The sequence below is a fragment of the Hibiscus syriacus genome, unplaced genomic scaffold, assembly GCF_006381635.1.
Source record: "Hibiscus syriacus cultivar Baekdansim isolate YM2019G1 unplaced genomic scaffold, ASM638163v2 tig00110321_pilon, whole genome shotgun sequence".
NCBI classification, from domain to species: domain Eukaryota; kingdom Viridiplantae; phylum Streptophyta; class Magnoliopsida; order Malvales; family Malvaceae; genus Hibiscus; species Hibiscus syriacus.
Genome location: NW_024062680.1, coordinates 345,382 through 372,569, shown reverse-complemented (window position 1 = coordinate 372,569; position 27,188 = coordinate 345,382). Strand labels below are relative to the sequence as shown.

Here is a 27,188-nt window from a genome sequence, read left to right as displayed (position 1 = left end):
TTAGTAGTACAAAACGAATATCATTTTATAATTCAGTTGCAATTCTAAATATTTCTGATATCAACCTGCATTACTAGCAATTCATAACAGAGGTACTAGTACAGGTCCACACACAGCTTTTTTTTTTGTACAGGATGCATGGTATGGGTTATGGACGTTGAACGAAAGAATGGGAGAAGATGATAATAGAGAGAACAGCAAGCAAGCGACGGAATGTCCGAGGAAAAGTCAGATTTTCTCAGAATCAGATGCTGAGACAAAAGATAATCGCTTTTGCTTTTCTTTATTGTTATTCAATAAAGAAAAGTGGAGGGAAGGAGAAAGGAAGGGCAGGCAGCCCTTAAACCCAAGGACAAGGATTCTCTTATCAAACGCTTCCCGTTAAAGCCTTCTTTTATCAGTACAAAGCAATACTCAAAAAAGAACATCCCCACAAAACAAACAGCAACAGGATAAGGCCATAAGGGTTTTTCTGAATCAATGTGTATATACTGAGTGCTTTCGGTAAGAATATTGAGTGAAACCATGTTATTGTTGTCCATGGCATGCACAAAGAACAAATGTGCTTTCTTTCATCAGTTAAAAGCTTCTTTTATCAGCTAGGGTTCTTTATTTTGGTATTAAAAAAAGCAACATTTCTTATCTGTACATCGCAATCCAATTTCAGAAAACTTCATTGGAAGTTTCATTGTATTATATATAACCATAAAGGTGGATAAAATCGTAAAGAATTATGGGTTATTTTGATTTGAATGACATTGCATGGTCAGTGGATTGTGGTTCTGTCAACTTCTTTTATCCCCCTCATGGCTCGACTCTTCATTGGCTCTTTGCTAATACAAAAGTTAAAACTAGCAACCATGCGGCGGCCGCTGAACCCCAACTCCAGCGCCGACCATGTTGAATTCTAGAAGTGGTAGCTGCTAAGTAAAAAACTGCTTAGACCAAGTTAATTTGTGATCTTACTTCTTGTTAAGTTGATTGTCTTGAATGTAAATTATTTAAAATTGTCAGACTGGTCTCCCTAAAAGGAGAACACACTCAAATCCCCCCATCATTACCAGAGGAGACAACTCACAACCTTTATCAAAGATGATTCTATTATAGGCATTAAATTAAATACAAGAATATACAAAAAAAAGCAATGTTGAGTGTGTAAATTGGGAGGAAAAAAAGCAAATTCTGAGAATTTTTCTTTTACAAAAAAGTAGCTTTCTTTTCTTCACGGTTCCAACTTGTACAGCTATCAGTTTTCTAAAGAAGATGATTTTGTGATGATGAGACCACATTGTATGGCAAAAATGAAGCCACTTTTGAATTTATTCACCTTTATTTTTCTTCTTCCCCACCTTTTTGCTGTTATAGTGATAATTATACAGTTGTGATTTGACCACGTTTCGCCCTTAAAAGGAGGCTATCATGGTATTTTAGTACAAATCAAGAGACGCGAATAGACAATTTTCATATTTTACGTATTTAATCAAATACCAACATCATACTTCTAAAAATTTTGGTAAGATAATAATTCATATAGTAAAATAATAATCAAATATCATGCCACGTTTAATATTATCAGTATCAACAACCGAGGTAATATGAACCCAAAAAACATATGATATAATGGAAACGAGAATTACAAGAGTTGAGGAAAAATACGATGAAATGTTGAATGCCTGATACAGTCATTTTCATTTTTCTCAGCCTATCCGTGTACAAGATCCACAAATTACAACAATGCCTTTGGAAACTAGGCCTTATACAATCAAATCAGCTTGTGGAAACACACAAAAACTACAATTTTCAAGAATGTTCAAGCTTTGATTCACTTATCTTGGTTGTTCCATTTTTCCTCTGCCATGGTTGATTAATATACAACAAAGTAGCCAAGTCTTAACAGGCAGTTGGTACAAACTATATGGTTATGATGGCTAAGCAAGCAGTCGAAGTTCTCCTGCGTTTCAAGCCCCAGCATAGATCCAGTTTAACGATTTTTCTTTTGGTCCCGAGATAACCTTGACAATTGGAAGCACCGCAATGGCACTTCACTTCTGGTCCAAACTGCACAAATCTACATACACAAAAAGCAGAGCAAAATAAAAAAATTTACAAACGCGAAAATCCTAGCATATCTATATCAGGATCAGGGATCCACCCCATATTTTAGAATGCTCTGGCAAGTTGTCTTTACAAACTATGCAACCTGATACATATATACACATGCAAACATTTCACCAGCTCCTATGGACCATGAACCCATGACTGGAGTTTGTGTACAAGATGATGCAGCCTTTTTTACCAGAGAAAGCAACCCAGAGTAGAACTACTGAACAAGCAGAGGATTTAAACTTGCAAAATGCAACAGAACGGATGATCTTTCTTTAAGGACAAGGCAACATGGCTTATTAAACAGTTCACTTGATGCAATAACAAACCCAGAGTGTTTCATGTGAGATCAGCAACAGCAATCGTATTGAACCATTTTAACACCATCAAATTTGATATTGAACTGTTATGATAGATCTTATTATGTGAAGACATCAAATACCTGACATTAATTTCACACTCAATACTCACCGTTTTCTGTTATTTTCTATTAGTATTTGGCCTAAGGGAAATTTGCAAGCACCAAAAAAACTATAATTCGGATTTATTTTTTTAGGAGAATGGTGGAACAAGAAAGATCTCGTTATACCAAATCCCTGATGTGGAGATTTCGTAATTTGCATTGCCAGAGCTATTGGCTTAATACAAAGTGATTAAATGAAGCCAAGAGATCTAGTATCCCGTTCAGAAGATTATTAAACATTGTCCAAATCAAGTCTAGACAAGCCTTCTGAACCTCCTAGCCTCTCCAATATGGCAATAGATATTAACCTAACCAATTTTCTTGGAAACATATTCAGAAAGCACAAGGTAATAACAATTAGATATAGTCAATGTTCAATTGTTCATTAACCAATGGTTTCAGCCATTAAAATCATAAAATATTTGCTTACCAAAAAGGCAAATAAAATATTAGAATAATAAGTCAATTTCAGGTAACGTGACAACAAATAATAAGTCTATCCATGCTTATTCATAGCTATTAATTGCAAAATACTAAAAGCACATAAATTGCAGCAATATTGCTGTTTTGCATTATTGAAACCATGCATACCTGTAGTCATATGTCAGTGGCTCTCCAACTTCAATTGATCGAGCAGCAAATACCCCAACACGTGTCTCCCCTTCAACTTGCCTAACAAAAATGGCAGTTTTATATGGTTAAAACCAAATAATATCAAAATAGTTCCACTACTGGTTTTAGCACATAAAGAATCTTCTGAGAAACACGTGAACCACAGAATATTTTGAGTACAGGGATCTCAGTGGCATGATAAAACCCACTACATAGGTCTTAAGAGGAATGAGAAGTAAATGGGGTTGTAAAAAATAAACCAACAGCCAATAGCAAAAAAAGGAAAAATGGTTCTCTTCTATTCTATTCCCCGTCAAGAAATTAATTTCTTATCAACAAAAAATGCCTGAGAAATAGTAGATCCATATTTGGAATTCCCATAGAAGTTTTGTTGAAGATGACCATATCATATTTGCAATACAAGGTTTGACTGGTAGTATAATGTTATTCAATCTTTAAAAAACCATTAACTTTTACAGAATTTAACAGCAACAAATAAAAGGCAATATATTAATACCAACCACTTCTCCAAGACACAATTGGGATCACAGCTGTGATTTAGAAAACGAGATGTATTGCCTTTGAAAGTTGCATCAATTGTGAAATCTTTTCGAATTTCACACATGTAAAAATTCTTCACCCCTTTGTATTTCATGTCCCAGAGCCTCTTTTCACACTGAGCATCATCAATAACTGCAAAGGAAGATAATTTAATCAGTATTCAGCTCTTATATAAATAAAATGAAAGATAAAACTTTTGAGGAAGGTATGCAATTAAAAGCACGATTATGTTCAATGTATAGTATAGATGAAATTTGATAGTATAATCAGGGAATTGAAGCAAGAAACGCTCACTGTTTCTTGGTAGAACGTGAAACACTCAGTAATAAACAACACATTACTAGTTCTAATTATCAAATTGATTGCATACATGGCTATACCTGCACCCAAATCGCATATTTAAGACTAGACCATTGGTTATCACATATAATGGTCTGTCATCCAAAACATCAAGACAGTTTAACAGGATAGTGTATGAGCATGTCTATGCGTGATTCATGATACAAGTGAAATTGTCTCATGATAAGAAACACAAAAGAAATAAATCCCCTTTAAAAGGACTTTTAACACTTCATGACATTTCTACTACTATATGGTGCTTGTGAGGAATAGGAAACAAAACAATAGTTTTTTATGGTGTTGGGGATATTTACTAAAATTATGATTTTTCATCTCTAAGAATACAAGGCATCATCCAATTCTATAAATGATTCATACATCTTTGGTTGATATTATTCTTCTGCTATCAGAACATATATACTCCAGAGATTGATGCTGCAATTAGACAAAGAACAGAGATCTTTGATGACAGATAAACTCATGCTTACAATAACAGAAAACTTTTTACGGATGTTTAAATGCAAGATTTTTTTTTCATAACTATGAGTTGACAATAATATTGTTTTTTTAAGAATTTTTTAAAAAAATGCCACATAGAGTAAAAATAAAACTGAATTTGGATATACTGTAAATACTGTAAAAAATGAAGTCATAAAAAGTGAAACTACCTTCTCCAATATACTCAATTACAAAATCTCCTTTTTTAATAGGTTCAGCTGCCTCTACTCCCCAACCACAAAGTTCAGTCTGAAAAGAAAATAAGAATTTATTAAAAGAGAATTTTGTATGCAATTTTTCACCTGATATTTCTCAAGAATGGTTTAAAAACGAGCACTAAAAGTCTTCAGCTCATACAGAGAACAATTGAGATATAAATAATTGATTCAGTTTATAGTCAACAAGTCACCTTGACAATTTTGATCTTTTTCTCCTTGCTAAATGGTCTATTGGTGCAAGATTCAGGGCAGTGGCAAGCCTTTGAGCAGCTTATGCATTGAACTCTAACATATGGTATACAATCATGTGATAACTTGTGTAAATAAATCAAAACGAATGGCAGATAAGAATATAAAAAACAAATATTATAATAATTGTTTGCATAATACTGCCAAACGGTGCATATTCGAATGACATCTAAGGAGATAAAATAAATCAATTTTTTTCTACTGGTGAGAAATGTAAAAGAATACAATTATATACATCAAAAAAAAATTAGTTATTGAATTTAATTTCACGGGAAACAGAGATTAATATTTATTTAGGGTTAGATGCTACCTTTCTTGTTCTCCTTTTAAATGTCTTGAGATTATTTAAATTTTTTATTTGGAATTGTCTTAGGTCTAGTTCTTATTTCTTTGGCTGACTATGGTAACCACATATTCACCAGAGCTGTTAAACCCTTTATTCTCAACCAATCTCTTTTAAGCTCAATCTTTTTCCGTTTGGTTCTCGATAAGAAATCAATTTCAAATATCACCTAAAAGTAATAATACAAAATGTCAATCACAATATTATTGGGAAAAAAGATAAGACTCAAATTGAAATGCTCCTCTACAACTACAGGGAAATGAATGCACGGACAGAACCACAATATACACAGATAAAAAAATCCTTTTTAGAAGTTTATTAACCCGTCTCAGTACTTCTTCTCTAAAGAGAAACAACTTTTAAGGAAAAAATATGCAAAGTAGTCAATGATGTTTATTAGAAGTGCAGAAGGGGGAGGAAGTGCAATTCATTTAATCAATAATAACTTGAAAGGCAAATAATAAATACCTGCATACACAATCCTCGGAGCATGTGGAACTACAACTGGCACATCCAATATCATCAACAACATTATCGCGCTTCTTTTTCACTAGGTAAGCATCTATTTCCATTTAAGGAAGGTCAACAAAAAGTAAACAGCAATAACTATAATGCAACCAAATTTCCATTTGCGAAATTGGAAAATATCATTCAAAATGTCAAAAGATAAGATACATTAAGATCTTATAATTCAGCATTTCACAAACATATCTTATTATCCTTATCTTACCATGTTTAAGAAATTCCTATTTGGCATGTTAAAAACAATATTTCTTATTTATCATTCACTTGAAGGAATATTCAGCACAGCAGTAATTATTATTTTTCTAACTTAATACTACTATTAGAAAGATACTTTTGACAGATTTCAGGAGACCAAAGTTCATTACACAACTTACAAAATCTTAAAGTCTTTAGATTCTTTTAATTCTTTCTATGTTGTGGTTTCAACATAATGTGAACTATTCTCCTAACATACAAGATGAAGGTATATTTATGTATGACACTACATTTGCACGCAAAATCAAATTTAAAGATTCATACTAAAAAGAAATTTCTCAGATCATTTCCATCTATAAACTAGTACTAGAATAAGAGAGTAACCTATACAAGCAGGCCATGCAATCATTCAAAATATAAACTTGTAATTTGGTTTGATAAAGTATGACATGCTTAGGATACTGCGTTTGATGTGGACATAAGGAGGTGGATCAAATTTATTCTCCAGTAAATCTCTCCATGTCATGTCAAGCTTGAACTCCTCATCCATGTAAGGTAAAGGCAATTGACAGAAAACTTCCTAAAATATAAAAGAGGAAAAAGTTAGCCACTTAAATCAGGAGCCACCAAGCATATTTGACAGAATAGTGTTACCAAACAGGTTTCAATCAAAAGAGCATATGAGTTGGCATGGTATTGATCATTAACTGTCATTTTGCCAATCTAAAAGTGATTCTCGTTGAAAACCAACTGATATACTTCTCATATACTTCCAAGAAAATGAATCAGGTACATCGTTTTTTCTATACTAAATCTCATCGATAAAATCCATATAGTGTGATATAAAATTGAAATTTCACCAATAAACTGTGCAAAAAAAAAAAACTGACCTCTATTCCAGTAGCTGGAACTGCATGCTGCTCATTCAATAAATAAGTCCTGTCAGCCAGCCTAATCAATAGAAAATAAAAACGGAGAGATAAACCTCAAGATAAAACACAATCACACAGTTAAAACTAAATTAGGAAGTCAGGATAACTAAATCATATACAAATCCATACAACCTTTGTAATAAACTAATTGGGCTAGATTTTGAAAGCTTTTAAGGTGCATCAATTATATCAAATGTAAGCATGCACACAAGCGCAAAAGCACAACAGAGAAAAGGCTCGAACTTAAAAAAGGAGCAGGGGATCTTGCATGCAACTCTTAGGTACTGAAGATGAATATGGTCAAGTAACAGATTTCAAACCACACTTGTAACATGTGAGCTAAAAAAGAGCAAGCTCAAACTCAATCTTGTAGGGCATGCATAAAAATTCTCAAGTACAAAACTTTTACTAATATTAAATTGAATCCCTCCTTTCAAATTCAGTTTCTAAAATACAACCATAAGTTTTAAAAAGAATATAAACCAAATATACTTATGAAATATTCCAATTTCCACATATAGAACTAACCAGATTCCAAGTCAATTAATAAAAGGTTCATTGGAACAAATCTCTAAGTGGTACTTCAGAATTGGAATAGGTTTACGCATCTAAAAAAACTAACCAGACTTAGAGATTACTTATTGCATGTTAAAACAGTAGTACACTTGCAAAAGAAATTCAACATGTCCTACCATTCACCTCAGAAAAGAAAATAAAGAGAATGCAATCAAAACAAATATGTTGAGATACAACCATAAGCATGCTAATCCTTCTGCTAAAGGCCTTATCAAAGGTACTTGTAGGCAACATAGGAGTAAAAAGAAAATCTAATGCTAAAAGCCAGAAATAGGACGTATCTGATGAAGGAAAGAAGAAATTGACCTTCTTATCTAGTCGCCAGTTAGTTGGGTGCCTCCAACAATTGCTCTCCCTGGTTTGTCCTTCAAATGGATCACCGCATCCGGCCATGGGGAGCATTTATCATGTGATGCCATCGTACAACATAGACATCGCCATTGTAATCTTTGTCTGCAAATGAAGCATACCTATTCATCGAAAAAGCCAAGTATATAAGCAAACTGAAAGTAATAACCATGAGCATGTTTCAGAAAAGACATCTGCAATCCTCACATATATCACAATCATCTAGGAGAAAATAAGTCATAATAACAAAAATAAGAGGTCAGAACTTGAAACTTTTCAGATATCTGGTCAAAACCAGGTGACTTTAATTTCTGCAAAGGATATCTCAAATTATATCTTTACCAAGACATCTGAGCAATAAGCCCAAATTATTATAGCATAAGATTATTTTAACCAGTGTTGTAAGAACAGAACTAGACCAGACAGTTGAAAGGAGAACAAGTAGACCATCTGATCCAGAATATACCATCCAACCAAAAACCTTTGAACCGGCTAAGAACCAGAAACTGGCAAAATTTTAGTAAAAAACGGAAAATTATTTTTAACTTATTTTTTAAATTTCTTTTTATGAAAAGATTATTGAATCTGATGAGATTTGGACATTTAATCCTTTTAACCTATATTAAAATTGATACCATTTTAGAAAATACAGGTTTTTATTAAATATTTTTTAAATACTTATTTATTCTTAAAATTACATATTTAAAATTTGAATTAACATTTTAATTAGAACAGTTCAATGATTTGACCTCCATTCCATTTTTTAAAAATATTGATTTTAACATCATAAAATCTAGAATGTAGGAAGGAAAGTACTCATTCAAAAGAACTTGACATCCTGAGTAGTTACCATGTTATTATGTTTACAATAAGGCATACCGATCACCACTAAGGAACAAAGAAACAGGCAGACTTTTATCAAACAACAATAACATAGATAAATACTAATAAGACAGATGTAAAGAAGGCAAATGCACAGAACCAAAAGCTAAACCATCAAATAAAAAAGGTTGTATCAGTACTCCCTTCCTGGCAAAAAAAACTATAATTTGCAAATGCACAAACCAATGTATGTGTATATTTAGGAATATCTACCCATCATCCTTTTTTCCCTTCTCTGCTATGCAAATGACCAACCAAAGAAAAAGAACAAGAATGCAAAAAGTAAATTAGTAGATGTGGATATTACATGTTGTGGACACTGAAATTTTTTTGGATTAGACATCCTACGATTTTCTTCGGCACATGTTTTGTGATAAACTCCTTGACAACCACGAACTGTACATAAGACCTCCTCCCCGGGGTAGATATGCTTATGGCAATCAAGACATTCAACCTGAGATTAATTTCAAAATGAAAAGAAAGAAGTAAACAAATAGTCAAATATCAACCAGCTTATTACAATCTTAAGGATATTAGATTGACAATACGAAAAAATATGTATGGCAACACATTAAAGCACAATCATCATTTGTGAAAATGTGTTTTTTTTTGGGGGGGGGGGAGTGTGAATGGTTAAGACACTTAAAATTACAGCAATATCTTAAAACTAGATTTTGTATACTAATTATTTCAATTAAATAAAAAACATAAACAAAACAATCCCAAATTGACACAATTTTCTAAGGAATCAACGTGACCTGTGTAATTGAACTGCCTATTTCTCCAAGCAATAAAATGCAAATACAAGAATAACTTATTTTCTTCAAACATTAATTGGTTCATGTATCTTAATACATTTGCACCGTTTAAAATCTTCATCATTTCTACTTAATTGCTTTCAGTCATTTTCAATACAACAGTTGATTATCAAGAAAAATAAATAAACAAAGAAGAAAGATTCGTACCAATCTCTTAGCCCCTACAATAAATGGAAGAAAATAGAAAGACTGAGGGAGACCAGATTCCATCTTCCTCTGAACCCAATCTCTCAAATAATCCTTCAGTACCTTACCATTAGACCCCTTCTTCACTTTCTTCAAGACCTTAATTCCATTACTATTGCAGGCCACGCGTTTTTGGACCAAACTCTGGTCCCACTTGCAGTTGACAGCTATGGTTTTGAGAGTGGCAGTGTCAAAAGCTTCGAGAGAATCGGCAGAGTCAACAGAAAGAGGCCTCAAGTTAGGGCAATGAGATAGAGAGAGAGATGAAGACTGAGAAAGATGTCCAAGGTCCGGCATTTTTCAGTAAAAATAGTATTTTTTAAAAATGCAGGAAAATGAAGGCCCTATATTTTTATGATGGGGGGAGAAAGGGGGAAATTAAAATTTGGGCGGGAAAATAATTTAGGAAAGGGTGGGAAATAATGAAATGGGAAAAACAGTACCGAAGGCGGAAGGGAGAAATGGATTTACGAGACTGCCAAATTTGGTATATTTATAAACAAAATTTAATATATTTTATAAACTAAATATTTCAGAATTAAAATTAAATTTTCTTAACAATGTCAACTATTATTTTAAACAATTTTAAATTCCTATTTTATTCTAAAATAAAAGTATTTTTTTCTAATTTGCTCTACATCTTAAGAATTTATTCGACAAACTAAATGGCAATATTTCTACTATAATTTATTTCATGAAAATCTCAGTGAAATTTTTATTAGATATGTTATAAATCTACTCCATGAAATTACATAACATACATTATTTAATTGATAAAATTACTATCAAAATTACTTTCGGTAATTAACGCCAAATGAATATCCATTTCCGCCATTTCTTCGGAGTCAATCCTTTAACAGTTGGAAAACATCGATTATCTCATTCATGATTCATATAGATAACGGGTACAATTTTGTTGATTCTGCATCGTATCTGCTCTAATTGGAGTGGGGATGAATATAATTTTAGTAGGTAGTGGGCGGGTATGGATTTATAAAGTGGTACTAGTAGCGGGTAGTGGGCGGGTAATGGATTTGAGACCTTACCTGCCCCGCTTCCGTCCCGCATCCGCCCGCCCCACATCCGCCTGCCCAGCTAAATATCTATTAAATTTTGGACCATTATGAATTTAGGTGTAATTTTAGAGACTAATTTATAAATCCTAATATTGTATAAGATATAACTTGTAATTTAATCAAATATTAGGGATAAGTTTCTGCATAATTTTTTTTCTTTCAAACCTCTCGTTACTGCACCGATCTTTCAAACATCTGGTCTCCACTCTCTAGCTTATTCAGATACGTTTCTTCCTTTTTTACTTGAAATTTAATTTTTGTATGAGCCATTTCCGTAGTCATTCAATTTTAAGCTCCTCTGCATTTCGTTTTAAGAATTTAATTTTTTTTTGTTTGTACTGATTTTTAATTATTTTTTATATTCATCTCAATGTTTGTTTTAAGCTTAATTTCTGAATGTTCTGCAAATCAGTATCTTGTGACTGAGCACCCACGTTTTAGGCCAACAAAGTCAGATCGTTGTTTCTTAAACCTCCATTTTTAACGCCACTAAATAGAATTAAGCCCCATACTAAATTGTTACCGATCGTTGGTCTGAGCTTGAAGTACGAAACAGTACATACATATATGATGCATCCCCTATTTCCATATTTGGTTGAAACCATCATGCATTTATTGAAGAATCATTATTGTTGCTGTCTTTTTGTCTGTTTGTGGTTGTGTGATTAATGTGTTTTATGTATCTTATATAACATGTTTTATTGTAATTGTAATTACAAAATACATAATGATATAAAAAAGTGAACAACACAATACTACAACCACCTCATCACCATCAATCTCAAAGCTAACCATTACAGCAAGTTCTACCCAACTTCTGACTGCGGTGACAGAAGTCCAAATTAAACCGATGATGCAGATCCTATGGTCCTTCCCTTAACTTCGAGGCATACATCAACAACTTGGACTCACTTTACAAGAGAATGAGTTGGGAAGGAAATAAAAGCTGAATGTAACTACTGCAATAAGCAACTTACTGGAGGACCAAGAACGGGGACAAGTCGCTTAACCGAGCATGCAAATAAATGTGTCAAAAGAAAATGCTTAGATATTCGACAAACAAGGCTACTTGAAACATAAGCTAAAGATGGTGGTTCGAATGACACTCTTTTTTTGGCACCATATGAATTCCACCAAGATAAAGAGAGAAAAGACTTGACAGGAATGATCATTTTGCATGAATACCCTATCACCATTGTTGAGCATTATGGCTTTATGAAGTACTCCAATACACTTCAACCAGACTTTAAAGTTCCGTGTCATAATACAACCAAGAAAGATATCATGCAAAGATATGAGACTGCAAAAAAGGCATAAGTGCATTGTTGAGCAAAACAAATAATAGGATCGTCTTGACCACTGACATACGGGTCTAGCCGAGTACGTATCCAGTGGGTAGTGGGTGTGGGGATGGATTTGAGAATGTACCCACTTGGGCAGGTGTGAATTTAAAATTTTTTACCCATCATGGGTGGTAGATTGAAAAATATTAGGTGGATTGAAAAATATTAGGTAGATATGGGGATGGGAAAGGGGGTATCCGCACCCGACCCGCCCGTTTGCCATCCCTAGATAACATTTAATTTTGACTGAACTCGCAAATAATTTCCTTTTTCTTTTTGATAGTAAGAGAAATGCTAACTAAACTACCCTACACGATCAGCTCCATGTGTGGATAGCTTTCCCCTTCGAATGCTCCTCCCACGGTGGTTCATCAAAGTACTGGATGCCGGCCGGCAGTTTCCAAGCCAGTTTTGCCATCGTGTCTGCAATCCTTTTCTTCTCTATCCGCCCATGCTGCAATTGGATCGTCCCAATTCCGTTGCAGAAGCTTTCCTCTGTGCCGCAAAATAGTAAAGGTTGCACCAGCTAAATCCCCTTCCTTCAACAGTTTAGTAGCTCTTGAGAGAGATTGGGACTACAAAAGAGCAAGAGTATTTCATATTGGCATCATTGAGTAAAATACCAACAGTTACAGAGCCCTATGTGAAGATAAGCACTTGTTCATGACCAAAATTCAGCTGCACCAGAAAGATTCACTTCAGCTGAAGAGAGGCAGCCTACTTGTATCCTTCCTGTTGTTTGCATACTTTCGATCTTATGTTTTTCTCAATAGCTTGAGATATGCGAAATCCATCTTAAAATAACATCTTCAATCCATGACTAGTTTCCTTGTTCACCAACAAGGAATACCAAACTATCAGATATTGAAACAATTACATTGTACAATTTCATATATCTAAGCTTCAAAGTATCTGCACATGGAATCTCTGGCTATAAATAAGTGAAAACAAATGCTAACCTACTGCATGCAAAAGTCATTAATTAGTTCGAGAAACTTATTGAAATACCTCAATCACAGCCATGGAAGAACAAACCTATTTGCTGCAGCAAGTGCAACAGTATGAAAGTTGATACCTCCTCTTATGCATCTAAATCAATTCCAAACATTTAGTTCAGCAATGCCTCAGGTACCCCACCTTCAAGCCTTGTCCTGATCCCAGATATGTAAGAAATGTCTCACTTTTTTGGCTCCATAAAAGTAGAGTTCACTTGCACCTTAAACAAAGGAATGCATACAATACAAATATATAACTGTGTATATACCAGTTCATTACCGATGAATCGATCTAAAAAGGGAAACAAGATTCTTACATTCATGTGTCGATGTATTCTCCTCTTTCTTGAGGTAAAACTACATGGTATCAAGAAGCTATCACCATAAAGGTCTCAGTCATAAACCCTTTCGCATCATCAATTATCCGGACACCCTTTCTATTGTTGTTCATCATAACTTTACCAATAGAACAATGTGAAACAAATCATTTCAAATATCCTAAACGTGTTCGCAATGTTTAATTGGAAAAAGTAGAAAGGTGACTGAAAATGCAGCTAGGTTAATTTGTCATATATGCAAGGGCTCAAAATTTGGGCGACTTGTGTACTCAGACATAACTAGTAAGAGAAAGGAAGCTAAATTTGTTGTCTTTCAATAAAATAAAACTTGATCAAAGTGCCAAATTCTCGGCTGATTATTATTTGCAATTGCCATAACATATTGATCGAATCCAAGGTAAAACTTACAATTAATCAGAAACACGAGCACCCTTGCGGAAATCATGTCAATAACCAAAATCACACAGCAAGTGACAAAAACAGAAAGAATCTCGAATCAATGATGTATCTGATAACAATCTAAATGAGGATTGCATTCTTCTGAGTAGAAATGATTCTTCTCAATCAAAGTTCTAAGCATCTCATGACTGAAAGTTGGATCATTGGGGTCGCTGGGTTTGGACTCATCAGCTGATTTCAAAGTACGGGGTCGCGTGCAACAAAAGCCGCCACAAGAGCCACCACTGGAAACAACCCTTTTACCCAAAGAAGAAGACGAAGACGGGCTCGCTCTGGTCTTTGTTCGTTTCTTCCGCCTAAACTTTGTAAATGGAAACAGGAGAATCTGCTTTAACTGTACCCCCATGAAATCCCTTTTACAAGTACGCCCATCAAAATCGATTCTTCGAGAGTTGGACACCGATCACAGCCGTCGTCATCGTCACCAACTCCGGCACTTCGGGGTAAAGCTATAAAAAAACGTAATCACTTCACGGGATATGAGGGGCGAGGGAACAGATATCAAAGCGGTAGTCCAACAGGGGAATAAGAGAGAAATCCGTATAAGCAACATCCATGGAAGCCTATTGACCTTACGATGAAATTATAATTTAAAAAAAGTGATTTGAATTTCGTAATTCAGATGAAAAACCTGAGATCGCATAAAATGGATTTTGACCTTTCGAAAACGAAAGGAACGAACGGGTTTCTTCACCAGACACTGTTTTGTCAATGGGATTTGCTTGCCTAACGGTGTGTAGTTCCGTAAGAGAGTCACCGACAAATTAAAAGCCTTCATAATTTTACGAACGAACCACTACTGACTGCGTTTGGCATGTTCTAAATGAGATTTTTAAAAAATCTGGAAAATATAATATTATAAGTTATTAATCTTATAATAATATCAAAATCAACTAATTCTTCTTTTCTAGGGAACACATTAACTAATTGTTCTTTTTTAGGGAATATATCATCAACTAATTCTTAATAATAGAATATTGTGATAATTTTATTAATAATATTTTAATCCAATTTGTTAAGCTCTTCTGTTTCTTGAACATATATATATATATATATATATATATATATATATATATATATATATATATCAAACACCATTTCAACTGCATGTTATTATTTTTAAGGGTAAAGTATATAATGATGCATTGAATATAGAGTTTATTTTATTGCTCATAACTATTAAAAGTTATAAAATTGTTTTTGATTATAGGACGTCATTTTGTTGAGTACTCATATTATTAAAAGTTATAAAATACCAAATGAAACATATATTTATATATAAAAAAGATTATTTAATAGTTTTTTTTATTAATTCATAGTAAGTACAAGGACAATATATGTTCAAAGATAGCTCTCGGTCATTTGACGTTGAATGCTCACATCCCTAATATTCATGGTGCTCGAACCCTAGACATCAAGAAACAACAACAATTCTTTTACCACCGAAATTGTTTGGTTCGTGCTAATAATTAAATATATGTAAAATGACAAGAAAATTGTATATAAATCTATTAATAGTATGCTTGACCATAAAATTATAATTTTTAATTTTTATTTAAATATTATATATATGAAAATATAAAAAATATTATTATAATATTTTCATTTGTTTTAAATAAAATTATAAGATAGTTTTTATTTTTTTTAATCAAATATGTACAATTTTTTACATAATATTTTTTAATCATGGAAAATGTTAAGATTGAAAAAAATCATCCAGGTGATCTACCATTAAACAAAGACATATTATAAAAAAAATAATCTTTTAAGAGGCTATTTCAAGTAAGCGCACTTTTATTAAATTATTTTCATTTCGACGAATGATGTTGTTTTGATACTATTTAAGTAAAAAAGAAAAGGAAATATATTATTTTAATAAATTAATCATAATCATTTATATACATAGTCACTTAACTTAAAAAGTTTGATTTATCACCCAACTTTTGAACATCATTAGAATTTACAATCAAGTAAACTAAATCCTCGAAAATTTTATTAAAAAATTAGATTTTCAAAATTCCTTTGATTTATCAATATCATAATATTTTCTTCTATATTCGAATGTTGGAGAAATCGGGAAAGATAAAAAATAATTTAGATTGATTCTGCAATAATTATACGATGAGAATGGTCGATTATACTAATATAATGTCAAAACTTTAATTTGAGTTTTATCGATTTTAAGGGGAAAAACGAGAAGAAGAAAAGTGGAGCATTTTAGTATCAACTGCGTTACAAATCTTAAATGAGGAATGATATCGATTATGTGAAGAAAAAAAATGTAATATTAGATTAATTTCATAAATAAAATGATCTAGAATGCAATATATTGTTATTTTCGTTATACAGTTAAAGATATAGTGATAAAAAAAAATTAAATGTTGGGTGATACAAAATTAAAACCGAGTAATTAAAAGTTAAAACAGAAACATGGTAAACGTTTAAATGTTAAATACATAATTTACCTTACAAACAAACTTTAATAAAATGCTTTTACTTGTTATTGAAGTGAATAAAATGCTTTTAGTTTCAAAGGCCAAATAGACATGCACTAAAAACGCATCTCTTGCAAAAGTACAAATTCCCCGTTGCCCAACTTAAACACCATTCATAGTTAGCCTCTAAACCCTAACCCAAAAAGCAAAAGTAAAGATATGGAAGAAGACGGCACCAAGGCTGCTGAGCTATTCAGCCGAGGCTACTCCTTCACCTACGACGACGTTATCTTTCACCCTCACTACATCGACTTCCCCACCGATGCCGTCTCTTTGTCCACCCACCTTTCCCGTAATATTCGTCTTTCCATCCCCTGCGTCGCCTCCCCTATGGACACTGTTTCCGAAGCTCACATGGCTGCTTCAATGGCTGCCCTTGGCGGTATCGCAATTGTTCACTCCAACTGTACTCCTTCTCAACAAGCTTCCATCATCCGTGCTGCTAAGTCTCTTCGTGTTCCTATAACTCCTTCAGTTTCCTTTGTCTCTCCTGCTGATGCTCTTCCCGCTTCGTACGGACGATACGTTTTTATTACCGAATCAGGTAATTTACAAGCTACTTAAAATCCTTGCTTCTGGATTAGCCATTTTATGTTTTTTAAATATATGATTTTTTTTCGAACAGATGGTCTACCATCCAAGCTGTTGGGTTATCTCTCGTCATCTGATTGTGACAACCTGAGAGATAAACCAGGGAAACTCATTGATTACAAGCGGGATTGTAGGACTGTGGAGTATGTTCCTTGGAATTATGATTTGGGAAAGATAGAGGGGATTTTAGAGGAAAAGAAACGTGATTTCGTGGCGTTGGAGAGGGATGGTGAGGTCGTTAATGTGGTGATGAAAGAGGACGTGGAGAGGCTGAAGGGGTACCCGAAATTAAGGGCGGGAACAGTTGGGGCTGATGGAGAATGGATGGTGGGTGCTGCAATAGGGACAAGACAGTCAGATAAGAAGAGGTTGGAGCACTTGGTGAAGGCAGGGGCCAATGTGATTGTTTTGGATAGCTCTCAGGGTAATTCTATATATCAGATTGAGATGATCAAGTTCATCAAAAAGACATATCCTCAGTTGGATGTAATTGGTGGGAATGTGGTGACTATGGCTCAAGCACATAATTTGATTCAGGCGGGTGTAGATGGATTAAGAGTTGGTATGGGGTCTGGATCCATTTGCACCACCCAAGAGGTTTGTGCTGTCGGACGGGGACAGGTAAAAAAGAACTTTTATTTCATTCGTTTTTGACAACTTTGCTCGAGTTCTGCTGTACACTTCGATAACTTTGCACAATCTCTGCTGTTTGAATGGTCTCCGTTTTCAGATTTATGTTGTAGTTGATTTCAAGTATGCGAAACATTGGAGATTTGTTAGGTGCTTGTAGTGCACATTGATATAACTGCCTATATCATCTTATGCACAAAATAATAGCATTTTAAATCGTTAAAAAAACTAATTGAAGATATCATTTTTATTATACTATTTCTTTAATTTTATGTTACAAATTTAAATACTTTTTGGTATCTCTTAGGCTACAGCCGTTTACAAGGTGTCATTAATTGCGGCACAGCATGGTGTGCCTGTCATTGCCGATGGTGGCATTTCCAACTCTGGACATATTGTCAAGGCTTTGGCTTTGGGGGCATCTACTGTGATGATGGGAAGTTTTTTAGCTGGAAGCACCGAATCTCCTGGAGCCTATGAGTATAAGGTATGGCTCTGTTTTTGCTTTCTGTAGCTTTAGCCACTATCATATCAATTGAGGTGCCAACTAGACACACAACACGGATCTAAATAATCCCAAAACTCTTATAATCCAAATCGATTGAATTTATTCTATATACAATTAAGAAATAAAGTCATTGTAACTTGTAGATCAAGTTAATTAACTGAAGTTGTAAAGATGATTTGATATACTTTTAGTCTGTACAGTCTGCATGTTCTTTAATTTGGGATTATTTAGATCTTAGAATCTGCGCACACCATAGAGTTAATTTCTTACAGTGAAAGGTTGAAATCAGTATTGCAAAAGTAAATATACAATGTTTGCCTAAAAACACGGATTTGAATTTGGAGTCATTTGTTATGTGTAGATTTTCTTCTACCTTTGATTTTGAAGGTTTTTAATTTTCATGTTCCAATAGGAATTTCTGTGATTTTTCTGCTATACAGACACAAAGATACGTGCACTTTACATTTAATTATATAAATCTTTTTGTTCAAATTCTCATGTTTTGTATTACTAGAATGGTCAACGAGTCAAAAAATATCGTGGCATGGGCTCTCTAGAAGCAATGACCAAAGGAAGCGATCAAAGATATTTGGGCGATACCGCTAAGTTGAAGATCGCGCAAGGGGTTGTTGGAGCAGTTGCAGATAAGGGTTCTGTACTAAAATTTATACCTTACGCGATGCAAGCAGTAAAGCAAGGATTCCAAGATCTCGGTGCTTCCTCCTTACCATCTGCACATGAGCTCTTAAAATCAGGCACACTGAGGCTTGAGGTATGATTCGCCGACACACGTTGCTATTCTAACTTGGTTATAAACATAATGTGGAAAAGTTTCTTGGCCCGTCACTGATTCAACCCCTTAAAAATGTTGATATTTTTTTTCTCTCTCCCTGCTTGTAATTGATTGTTGTTGCTGTTGTGTTATTATGAAACCGGAACAGGTTCGGACTGGTGCCGCGCAAGCTGAAGGTGGAATACATGGTCTGGTTTCGTACGAGAAAAAATCATTTTGAGATTTTTCATTGTTTTTGTTGTTAAAGACATTTTGGTTTCGTATAAGAAATAGTTGGGGATGTTTATGCGTATGATTAACTTTTTGTTAGAAATGTCAAGTTTAGAACCAAACCAAATCTCTATACTGCATTCGAATTTAGAAATGCTTTTAGTCTACCCGTTATAATTTGACTAACGTTCTAAAACTATCACGTTAACGAAAGAGGCTACTCAAATGCAAACAATGTAAAAGCAAAATCTTATATATTTTATTTTGAGTATGTTTTTTAAAGGTCAAATAATGTACTCTATTTTTTATGTAGATGTTTATACTAGGAATTTATAAGTGGAAAAATAAGTAAAGCTAGACTAACGTATAAATAATACATGTTAAAGCAAGTACTTGTATATTTTGTTTTGAGTATGTTTGTTTAAAGGTCAAATAATTCTCTCTATTTAGTATTGAAATAATTTCATAAATATTTATTTTAAGAATTTATAAACGAAAAAATAATTAAAATGGGATTAACGTAAAAATAAGATGTTGTAAAAGATAAAATTTAGTGTGGTGCAAATAAAAAAATAAAGGGTCTTTTGAGTGCTTTTATTTTGGTTATTAAAATAAAGAATGTTCATTTGGATCACATGATACGTTAAAGTTTTTTAAAATTTTCATTGCTTCTCGTTTTATCATTGTTTTTATTGTCGCTCGTGATTTATCTATTGAAAAAATGATTGAACTGTTTATTTTCTTATTCTTTTTATTTCATTCAATTCAAATTAATCAAAATTATCTTTTGATCTCTTCAAATTTTAATAAAACCGAAAAGATTTTTTTTGATTCATCACTATCGACCTTCGTATTAATTTGAAACTGATTTATATTAATCCTATGATCAAATGAAACATTTTAATCATTAAGATTAACTGAATATCACTTTATTAATAAAAAAAACTTAACATTTATAGCTATCAATTTAGAATCTTAAAATTTTTTTAAGAAGAATTTTAACGTGTTATGTCTTGTTAGCCGCAGTGATTGTGATAATATAAATTAACAATTTAATAACTATAATGCAGGTTTTAAAAGTTTAGTACTAAATAAAAACGGTCTAAAAGTTCAGGATCATCCATGTAATTTACCCTAATAACAACGATGATGTAATTTCCTATTCAATAAAGAAGACATTGAAAAAGAGGAAAAAAATAGCCCAAAAATAAAAGCTAAACGGAGGGTTTGTTTTTCATCTGGAGTACCATCCTCACGTACGTTCTATTCTCTTCTTTGCTTCCCCGCAGAAGAGAGAGAAACCCTCACTTTTAATCTCTTTCTATCTCTAGACACCAATTCCTTTTCCTCTTTCATTTCTATCCTCTTCTTAACTTCTTTACATATAAAACCCTCTCTTTCTTAATTTTTCTTTTTTCATATATTCAGATTCAGCGTTTTTACATCTAGCTGAGTTTATTTTTTCTTTTGTTTCCTCTTTCATTTCTATGCTCTTCTTTACATATAAAACCTCTCTTTCTTAATTTTTCTTTTCTTCATATATTCAGATTCAACGGTTTTACATCTAGCTGAGTGTATTTCTTCTTTTGTTTTCTTGAGCGATCGATCGGTCGGCGGAGATTGGATCTCACGTGATAAGATCTCGTTATGCAGCAAGGTGATCAGACGGTGTTGAGTTTGAGACCTGGTGGTGGTCGAGGGAACAGACTTTTTGGTGGCCCTTCATCATCATCGTCGTCATCTTCGTCTTCATTAGCATTCGGTTCTTTTTCTTCTGATCTTCATGCCTTTCGTCCCCATGGCGGTGCTGCCCCCACGTTTTCTCTTAAGGTTCAATCTTTTTATCCATCCTCTTTTAGACACATTTCTCATTTTTTTTGGATCTAGATCTTTTGATTTATTCTTGGGGTCGTTATTTAGATTTCTGCTTTTAATTTAAGATTTATTTAAAAAAATTATTAGTGCAGTATCTGTTAGGTATTGCTCTTTTGAAGATTGAATCCTTATCAAGTGGGTTTAATTGTATTATTCTTATGGTTGATTATACTAATATCTCTGAAATAAGCATTGCTTATGTTTTTCCTCCGAAAAGGCTTTACATGTATCTATTTGTGATCTTAAATAGCAACCTAGTATTTGAGCAGTTGTTTTTCATATCGTCAAATTAAAGCACAGAGTTATGTATTGCATTAAAACTTCAAAAAAGGGAGAGTGATTTAGTTTTAATAGCAACCATGTAATAGCCGAATAAAGAATATATTGTTAGATATTACATTATATCTTTAAAGAGGAAGAATGTAGTTTGCTTTGTCCTAATTCTTTGGTACACTTAGTATGCGTACTTGATGTAAATATGGACAAAGAAAAATATTAAAGATCTACAAAAAAGCATTAATGATCTTACATGGTTTTAAACAAGTGGAGATGTTCCATTGATAAAAAATCCAACAATTTGTCCTAATTGTGATCATAAGGATGATATTTAGTGAAGTTAATGATTATATGCATACACATGTATATATATCATCTTAACCGGTGCCACTATACACTGGTTAAGGTTCCCCTATTTTTTATTGTTGCGACTTGCGAGTTAAAACTCTTTTGGTTTAACCGTTTGCCACTTGTCTGTATAAGTCTAAACAAAGAAGTTAACAGCACATTATTAAGTAAACACTCTTATGGAGTTTTTAAACTATACTTCTCGCGTGTAAGATAATAATTTGGAGTGCAAAAGGTTGGGTCTCGTGGTAACATCTTTATGATACAAAACCATCAGATTTCAACTGCCGTTCCCTATTCTTTGGTTTTTACTTGGATATGTTTAGCTTTTTTTTATGTTAGATAAGTTAAAATTTTTTATTAACATGTTAGGAATATGCCTTGTAATTTGCATTTTCTGTTGCCTGCTTTATTCTTTAGATCGTTAATTAAATGTCAACATGCTGCATATTGAAATACTTATGGGTTGTAGAATCTGAAGCTTTCAATTTCCTTACTGTTGTAGGCTGGAGACTCACGATTTGAGGGTCGTGAAGGTGTGCGGTATACTAGGGACCAGATTCTACAGCTTAGGGAGGTAATCATACAAAATTTTTGCTTAGTATTACATTTCATCTCTGTTTCAGTAAACTATTATTGCATTTTGCTTTCAAAATCAATCCAGAAAAGAAAAATCAGTGCTTTTTTTGTATGCAATTTGTTCAGTGTTGTTAGCATTCTGTTTGGACTATTTTGAATCGATCATGCAAATAAGTAGTTCAATGTTCATACTATATTTCATATTTTTTGTGTTGAAATCAAACAATAGCACTTTGATTATTGTTTGATTCTCTATCTGATTATGCTTCTTGCCTTCTCTTTAGGTTGTAGAAGTTGCTGAAGAGATTCTTAAAATCAAACGGGATATTGAAGTGGAAATCTTCGGTGAGGATCAAAACTGGGTTCGTGGAGAAAGCAATGTACACTCTAACTGCTTTTTTGCTTTTGCTTTTTTAATATCTAATAGCAATTAGCTTCTTTGGTGAAGTTATTGTATTTTCAAATAATTTTGTCAAGCAGTCATTCTTTGTTAACACTTGTTACTGCATTCTCTGTACTTTTGACAGCCACCAAATTATAGTCAGAAGCGTTACTCAGAGCCTGACAACCGTGATTGGTTTAGCCATTCAGCAAAGTCTTCTCCTGCTGGAGAGGAGAGGTCCTGGGAATCTCTTCGAGATAGAGATCTGGGAAATCGATTCGACTCCAGACAGCCAGAAGCTAACCAGTTTAATCGCCAAGATCAATCCAACTATCAGTTTCCAAGGGCACAAATCTCTTCTAATCAAGGGGTATCATAAAAAGATTCAAACTCTTTTGTCTATTTAAGGTTTCTTGCATCTTTGACCATTTATTGTCAGTGTTGAGTTGCTGTGTGAGTATTTGAAGCATCATGCAACATGTTTCTTAGTCAATAAAACTCCTTGAGATGTGTTTTAATGAGGCATTAATTCTTTAATATGTACTTCCACTCCAATTAAGGTCTTAACCTATATGTACATATATCAATCAGAGAGCAATGGTTCAATAAGTTGCACACACAATGATTTCTCTGAATTTTCTTAAAATTTGTTTGATATATAATGATGAATCCATTGTATATAGTAAGGAAGCATAAGTTGTTTGGCTCTAGTACCAATCCCGGTGATTATTTTTTCCATGATGATAACATACATGGAACTCTGTATTTCATGATGTCTTAATATTAGCTTTGTAATTATTCCTATTTATCCCTGCAGCAAGCTTTCTATGTCATTTGGCTTTGGCATTAACATTGGGTATACTTTGTTGTTCACAGGGAGGACCTGCTCCAGCTTTGGTCAAGGCTGAGGTGCCATGGTCGGCTAGAAGGGGAAATCTTTCTGAGAAAGACCGTGTTCTAAAAACTGTTAAAGGGTAAATATATTAGAATTATGTTTCTTGTATCAAATATTTGTTTCTGATATTTATCAACTAACAGTATAATCAGGTTTTTCTATGATATATAGGTTTCTAATCATATATGTATTTCTGATATCTACTCACGAACCACAAAAAAGACATTGCACTTGTTGATGTTATTCAGAATCTGGTTTTAGATTAGAACTTGGTAATTTTCAAAGCCTACCAAGTTCTTGGAGTTTAATGTCTTTTTGATGTGGTTGGTATTAGAAATATTTGTTTCATAAGCATCTGAATATCAGATGCTTTCGTGATGACAAAAATTGATGGTAGTAAAGATGCAAATGTATATTATCTGATTCCCTTGTTAACCATGATTTCCTTTTATGTACACTTGCCAAGTGATTTCATTTTTTCAAGTATGCATGATAGGAAGAGGCAATCCTTTCCTTTGTTTTTTTTCTGAATTTTTCTTTTTGCAGGATACTGAACAAGCTCACTCCAGAGAAGTATGATCTTCTAAAGGGCCAACTTATTGATTCCAGTATCACATCAGCGGATATCTTGAAGGTCATTATTTATTCATTTCTTTAAATATTACCAGACCTTTTTCTCTAGTTATTTTATGTATGCGAACATGTATATATCCAAACACATCTACATTTCACGTATGTTGTGTTCTTTTATAGTTACTGCGGGTTGTAAGAAGAAATCATTGATGCTATTATGCTGTCTTTACAGGGGGTTATTTCTCTAATATTTGAGAAGGCTGTGCTGGAACCCACGTTCTGTCCTATGTATGCACTCTTGTGTTCTGATCTGAATAATAAGCTTCCCTCATTTCCTTCCGATGAACCTGGCGGAAAAGATATCACGTTTAAGCGAGTCCTCCTGAATAACTGCCAGGAGGCTTTTGAGGGAGCTGACAAGCTCAGGGAAGAAGTGCGGCTGATGACTGCCCCTGAACAAGAGATGGAGCGTAGAGATAAAGAAAGGATGGTCAAGCTCCGAACTCTAGGAAATATTCGTTTAATTGGTGAGCTTCTTAAGCAAAAAATGGTGCCTGAGAAGATAGTCCATCACATTGTGCAGGTTATTGCTGATACTTCTTTCTCATCAATGGAACGTGGAATTTAGCCAGTTACACTACAGTTTTCTTTGTGCCAAACAGGAACTTTTGGGCCCTGACAGTAGATCATGCCTGCAGAGGAGAATGTTGAGGCTATTTGTCAGTTCTTCAACACTATTGGTAAGCAGCTTGATGAGATCCCCAAATCACGCCGCATAAATGATACGTACTTCAACAGATTGAAGGATTTGACAACAAATCCTCAGCTTGCTCCAAGATTGAGATTTATGGTTCGTAATGTTCTTGATCTTCGAGCAAATAAATGGGTTCCCAGACGAGAGGAGGTAGCTCATAAATTCAATCATATTTTCTGGGTTAGATTAGATAGATGCTGTTGGCATCTCCATGTCAATGACTTTACTATTGATAACTCCCTTTTTTTTCTTTTTTTCTTTTTTTTTTGTGTTTGGATTGCTGCAGGTGAAAGCCAAAACAATTAATGAAATCCATTACGAGGCTGAAAAGAATCTTGGTCTGCGTCCAGGTGCTACTGCAAGTATTAGAAATAGTCGTGTTGTTTCTGCTGGTCCTACAAATCCTGGTCCTGTTTTTCCTATCACACGCCCTGGTGCTGGAGGTCTGACGCCCGGAATGCCGGGAACTCGTAGAATGCCTGGTATGCCTGGAATGGACAATGATAATTGGGAAGTTCCTAGGAGCCGGTCCATGCCAAGGGGTGATGCACAGTGTACACTGCCTGGAGGGCGTGGACTGTCACCATCAATCCATAAAGCTTCCATGAACCCAAGATTGTTGCCTCAAGGAAGTGGTGACCTGATGAGTGGTAGGACAAGCGCCCTATTGCAGGGAAGTTCAATCCCTCCTCTGCAATCCAACACTACTTGGGGTGTTGAGCCTATGGCACAACCTTCTCTGTCTGCCAAACCTGAGCCCCTGGCTGCTGCTGCTGCTGCTGCGTCAGTAGTTGGGGAGAAACCTCTAGCTCCATATGCAAGACTAAATCCAGATGATCTTCAGAGAAAAACGAAAGCACTGCTGGAGGAATACTTCAATGTCAGGCTGCTTGATGAAGCTTTGCTGTGTGTGGCGGAACTAAAGTCCCCATCGTACCACCCTGAGGTTGTGAAAGAAGCCATTTCCATTGCTTTGGACAAAAGCCCACCATGTGTTGAGCCAGTTTCGAAACTTCTCGAACACATGTCGATTAAGAAGGTTTTTACCCCTAGAGACATTGGAAATGGATGCCTCCTCTATGGTGCCTTGTTGGATGATGTTGCCATCGACTTACCGAAAGCACCAAACAATTTTGGAGAAATAATTGGAGGACTATTGTTGGCTGGGGGGCTAGATTTTAAGGAGGTGAAGGAAATCCTTAAGAAGATGGAGGATGGCATGTACCAGAAAGCTGTGTTTGATTCTGCGATGAGGAGCGTTAGCTCGAATCCTTCTGGGCAAGGTCTGCTCAATGCATCGGCTTCCGAGGTTGAGGCCTGTCGGAGCCTATTCTAATTTTTGCATGCTACTTTGTCTTGTATCCGCAAGGACTTGTATTATTGGATAATGTGCAGCTGCTAAGTACAGGTATTGAGTTGTATATTTCAACAAGGTCATTCAGCGGTGTGTTTATTGAGATGAAAAGAATCACCATGGCTAATTTTGATACTTTCCCAAGTGTAAAAGCATTAATAATTAATAATAAATAATAATGCTAGAGTCTAAAATATTTCCTTTTTTGCTGAACAAAATCAGTTTTGGCTAATGATTCAATGGTTAACGCAATTTTAATTTAATATTTGTTTATTGCTATAATATTACTAAGTTTTTTGAGCTAAAATCATGGTTTTCAAAACCGGATCGGTTAGCGAATCGGTCATATTATTGGTTCACTGGTTCAACCGGTCGAATAGGTTCGACCGGTCGAAAGAACCGAACGACGTCATAATTATTTAAAAAATTAAATAAAAATACCAAAAATATTTAATAAAAAATAATTTTTTATATTAGAAATCATATTCAAATCAAATCATAACATATATAAGTTAAAAACCATAAAATCAAGTGAAACAAAATGACTCAAATTAACTACAACATAATATTTAAGGTAAAACATATTAAATAATAAATATAATTATATAACTATAATTAAAAAATAAATTTTGGGCTAAAAAATCATAACAAAATGATATTGTTTGGTTTAATTTTTTTTTAAAACAATCTGGCATGACTAAGAAACATAGAAGAGTATCCCAAAAGTCTAAAAAGTAAAAATATGGAAACAAAACAGTCCAACATGACTAAGAAACATAGAAGAGCATCCCAACTAACTTCTATAAATAATAAAGGTAATTTTACATTCAAAATCATGGAGCCTTTTGGTGAGCATTGAGTGAACT

The 27,188-nt window shown here is 33.9% G+C and overlaps 1 protein-coding gene, 2 long non-coding RNA genes and 2 pseudogenes across 3 annotated transcripts in view; 3 read left to right on the top strand and 2 right to left on the bottom strand.

Annotated features, from left to right (window-relative positions):
* The window catches only part of LOC120117588, a 28,966-nt gene extending 13,577 nt beyond the window's left edge, over positions 1–15,389 (top strand). Inside the window, exons 2-3 of the long non-coding RNA XR_005515682.1 lie at positions 11,366–11,374; positions 15,379–15,389. This is a non-coding gene — a long non-coding RNA (uncharacterized LOC120117588). The remainder of the gene's footprint in view (positions 1–11,365; positions 11,375–15,378) is intronic.
* LOC120117586 lies at positions 1,752–10,229 on the bottom strand (annotated as a pseudogene).
* LOC120117587 lies at positions 12,433–14,087 on the bottom strand. Its single transcript, XR_005515681.1, has 3 exons — positions 14,009–14,087; positions 13,580–13,718; positions 12,433–13,483 (listed from the first exon to the last, which is right to left on the bottom strand). It is a non-coding gene; the product is annotated as an uncharacterized LOC120117587 (long non-coding RNA).
* Positions 15,390–16,659: 1,270 nt separating the features above from the next.
* LOC120117584 (inosine-5'-monophosphate dehydrogenase 2-like) lies at positions 16,660–19,408 on the top strand. Its single transcript, XM_039137846.1, has 5 exons — positions 16,660–17,098; positions 17,180–17,766; positions 18,083–18,262; positions 18,798–19,055; positions 19,225–19,408. Exons 1-5 carry the CDS (start codon positions 16,714–16,716, stop codon positions 19,294–19,296), a joined length of 1,482 nt encoding a protein of 493 aa, XP_038993777.1. The 5' UTR covers positions 16,660–16,713; the 3' UTR covers positions 19,297–19,408.
* Positions 19,409–20,804: 1,396 nt separating this feature from the next.
* On the top strand, positions 20,805–26,458 carry LOC120117583 (annotated as a pseudogene).
* The last annotated feature ends 730 nt before the right edge of the window (positions 26,459–27,188 follow it).